General features: G+C 57.1%; 1 protein-coding gene across 1 annotated transcript; it reads right to left on the bottom strand.

Moving 5' to 3' along the window:
* Positions 1-512: 512 nt before the first annotated feature.
* Positions 513-1,940, bottom strand: LOC135613841 (uncharacterized). Its single transcript, XM_065110860.1, has 2 exons — positions 1,710-1,940; positions 513-1,559 (listed from the first exon to the last, which is right to left on the bottom strand). The coding sequence occupies exons 1-2, from the start codon at positions 1,938-1,940 to the stop codon at positions 513-515; spliced, it is 1,278 nt and encodes a 425-aa protein (XP_064966932.1).
* Between the last annotated feature and the right edge of the window lie 1,770 nt (positions 1,941-3,710).

Raw genomic sequence — 3,710 nt, 5'->3', positions numbered from 1 at the left:
GCGCACCCTCACCGACCATACCCGCACGACCTCATCATGCTGACCCCGCACGACCGGACAGGGCAGGGGAAGGCGTCGACCAAGGCTTGCCATACCCTACGGCGACTCGGCCTTACCGCGCAATGCCCACAACGGCAACGGATGCGATCATGTGTACGACCCTGCCCCGACAGGATGGCGCGTCAGGTAACATCGAGCTCACCTATAAATACCCTCGGGCTCCAAGCAGGCAGGGTAAGCGGAAAAACACACGATTCCATCTAAGACTCCCCTCTTCATTTCTAACTTGATCGTCGGAGGGGTCGGGCCGAATCACCGACCCGACCAGTGTGCAGGTACTCGACCGAAGCCGACCCGACCCGGCGACGCGGAGCACTTCCGCCCGATTCCCCGTAACCGGTCACCCCGGGGATCCCGAGAGGAGCTTCACCTGATCCTGGCCGCTCGGACCCTCGAACCAGCCGTGCCAACCCCGAGGTAACGGCTAAAAAAGTTACCTGCCGTAACAGAGCTCAAGGCGGCTGAGGAGTTAAATAAAGAACTTTAGGCAAATCTAAAGGGGGCTTGCGCCGAGGTTCGTCAGGCGAAGGAGGAAGTGGCCACGTTGACCAAGGGACTGAAGGAGGCACGCACCGAAGCGCGAGGAGCTTCCGAGGCCCACCGATGTGTTCTTCACAAATCCCTTCGTGGACCTCGGCCAAAACCGACCGAGCCTCCTCGGGCTCCAAGCACCGTAGGAGAGGGTGTGAGAAGGACCGCTTATAGAGTCGTCCACCCATCTCAGAGTACCACGCCTGCGTACGGTGCAAGCGCCGAGCGGTAGCCTCGTCGGGAGGAAGAATCCCATCCCGCTTGAAGCGTAGTATCTCTTGCACCCATGTGAACTGCGCATCGTCATAGGTCGCAGCAGCGATTTCGATTGCTCGAGAAGGCAGCTCGTCGACCTCGGGCCGGGCTTCAAGAGCCGACCTCGACACCAACTTGGCCAGTGCGTCGGCTCGCTCGTTCTCGCCCCTTGGGACATTAGACAATGTAAAGTGAGAGAATTTGGTGGTCAGGTGTTTTACCTGTGCCATGTACTTTGCCATGATTGGGTCCTGAGCCTTGTACCCGTCGCTGAGGTGCTCGGCTACCAGCTGCGAGTCGGTGAGGACGTGTATGGCGCCCACCTGCATCTCGAGGGCCAACCTGAGCCCCGCTAGGAGTGCCTCATACTCCGCCTCATTGTTAGTGGCTTGAAACACAAAGCGGAGGGAATGCTCAAACGACCGTCCGTTGGGGGCTAGTAACACTAGCCCCGCACCCGCGCCCTTCGAGTTGGCCGATCCATCCATGTGCAGGACCCATCCTTCGGAAGGTTGCTCAGGATCCTCGTCCTCGCTCTGAGTTAGCTCCGAGATGAAGTCGGCTACGGACTGGGCTTTGATAGTGGTTCTCGGCACGTATCGTATGTCAAACTCGCCGAGCTCCACCGCCCATTTGAGAAGACAACTTGCAACATCGAACTTAGATAAAATCAGCCGGAGCGGTTGGTCGGTGATTACCTCCACTATGTGAGCCTAGAAGTAGGGGCGTAGCTTCCGGGCTGACAACACAAGTGCCAGTTTCTCAATTGGTGGGTACCGCTCCTCGGGTCCGTTCAGGACATGGCTGATGTAATAGACCGGCAGCTATTCTCCGAAGGCTTCTTTGGTCAGGACGGAACTGACCGCGTGTCGGGAGGCGGCCAAGTATATGCTGAGCTTATCCCCAGAAGAGACGGAGGCAAGTCGAGGAAGGTTGGCCAGGTGCTGCTTCACTTGCTCAAAGGCTTCCTCACACTCCACCGTCCATTGAAAGTTCTTTGGGTTCTTCAACGCCCGGAAGAAGGGGAGGCAGCAATCACCCGATCGGGAAAGAAACCGGGATAAAGTGGCAAGCCTCCCGTTGAGCCACTGCATGTCCTTGATTGTCTAAGGCGACTGCATGTTGATGACTGCCTGGATCTTCTCTGGGTTGGTGTCAATTCCTCTTTCGTGTATGATGATTCCAAGGAACCTTCCCGAGCTGACGCCAAAAGCACACTTTGTGGGGTTGAGCCGCATGTCGTACCTACGCAACATGGTGAAGGTCTCGGCCAAGTCGGCGAGGTGGGCTGCTGCCGCTCGGCTCTTTTACGATCATGTCGTCGACATAAACTTCCATGTTCCTCCCGATCTGGTGGGCGAACATCTTGTTCACAGTTCTTTGATACGTGGCCCCCGCGTTCTTCAGCACGAACGACATGACCTTGTAAAAGTATACCCCTTGGTCGGTGAGGAAGGCAGTGTGCTCCTGGTCTTCGGGTGTCATTCTTATCTGGTTGTAGCCAGAAAAGGCATCCATGAATGAGAGGCGAGCATGCCCGGCCGTCGCGTCGACCAATTGGTTGATCTTTAGGAGGGGGTAGCAGTCCTTCGGGCATGCATTATTGAGACTGGTGTAGTCAACACACATCCTTCAGCTTCCATTGGATTTATTTACTAGGACTACATTGGATAGCCACCGCGGGTATTTGACTTCTTCTATGAAGCCTGTTGACAAAAGTCATTGCACCTCGTCGCGGACAGCTAGTTGTCGATCAGGGGCTTGCCTTCGGGGCTTCTGCCTCACCGGGCGAGCATTGGGCGAGATGTTGAGGTGGTGTTGTGCGATCTTTGGGTCGACGCCCGGCATGTCGGAGGGCGACCAAGCGAAGACGTCGACATTCTCCTGCAGGAAGCCGATGAGTTGCTCCCATTCCTGCTCGGGCAGTTCTGACTCGATTTTGACCATCCGGTCAGGCCGGTCCTTCATTAATGGTATATTGCAAGTAGGCACCGTCGGCTCAGGATGTGGGGTCGGCTTCTTCATTTCCCTGGGGTCCCCTAGGGGTTGCTCGGTCCTCGCCCTTTTGTGTAGCGAGATTGCCGTCAAGTAGCAGCATCGGGACTCTCGAGGACTTCCCCAAACTTCCCCGACCCCCCCATGGGTCGGGAACTTTACGGTTTGGTGGTAGGTGGAGACAACGGCTCTGATCTTGTTGAGGGTGGGGCGACCAAAGATGGCATTGTACGCCATGGGGAGGTCGACCACCAAGAAGGTGGACATCACCGTCTTCGATCTTGGCGGGACTCCCTGGGTTAAAGGCAAGGTGATTGCCCCTAGTGGTGAGATTGAGTTGCCGGTGAACCCGGTGAGCGCTGAGCACATCGGCTCCATGTTCTCTCTAGACAAACCGAGCTTCTGGAAAGCATCGAAGTAGAGCACGTCGGCCGAGCTCCCAGTGTCGATCATGATCCTTCTTACTTGCGCGTTGGCTATCCTGGCCGATATCACGAGCGCATCGTCGTGCTCGGATCGCTCGGGGGCTTCGGCCGGGAATGTGACATCAGGCTCGGGCCCGCGCCTGGGAGCTTCGACAGAGGCGGCTCGAGCGTATGCCTTTCTTCCGGACATGGTGTTCCCTCCGGATGCAGGGCCGCCCATTATCACGTTGATGTGTCGCTCGACGGGTCCCTCAGGGCGCGGCGAAAGCTCCTTATCCTGCCGAAGGTACTGGCCGAGGTGCCCTCTACGAATAAGCTCCTCGATCTACCTCTTCAACTCACGACACTGCTCGGTGTCATGCCCATTCTGCCGATGGAAGCGGTAGTACTTCGACCGTTCTGCTAGTTCCCATGGGCTTCTTATCGGGTGGGGGTTTTTGAGTA

This window comes from Musa acuminata, chromosome BXJ2-6 (assembly GCF_036884655.1).
Source record: "Musa acuminata AAA Group cultivar baxijiao chromosome BXJ2-6, Cavendish_Baxijiao_AAA, whole genome shotgun sequence".
Lineage (NCBI taxonomy): Eukaryota > Viridiplantae > Streptophyta > Magnoliopsida > Zingiberales > Musaceae > Musa > Musa acuminata.
Note: the sequence above shows the minus strand (reverse complement) of the source record. Positions and strands in the feature narration are given on the sequence as shown.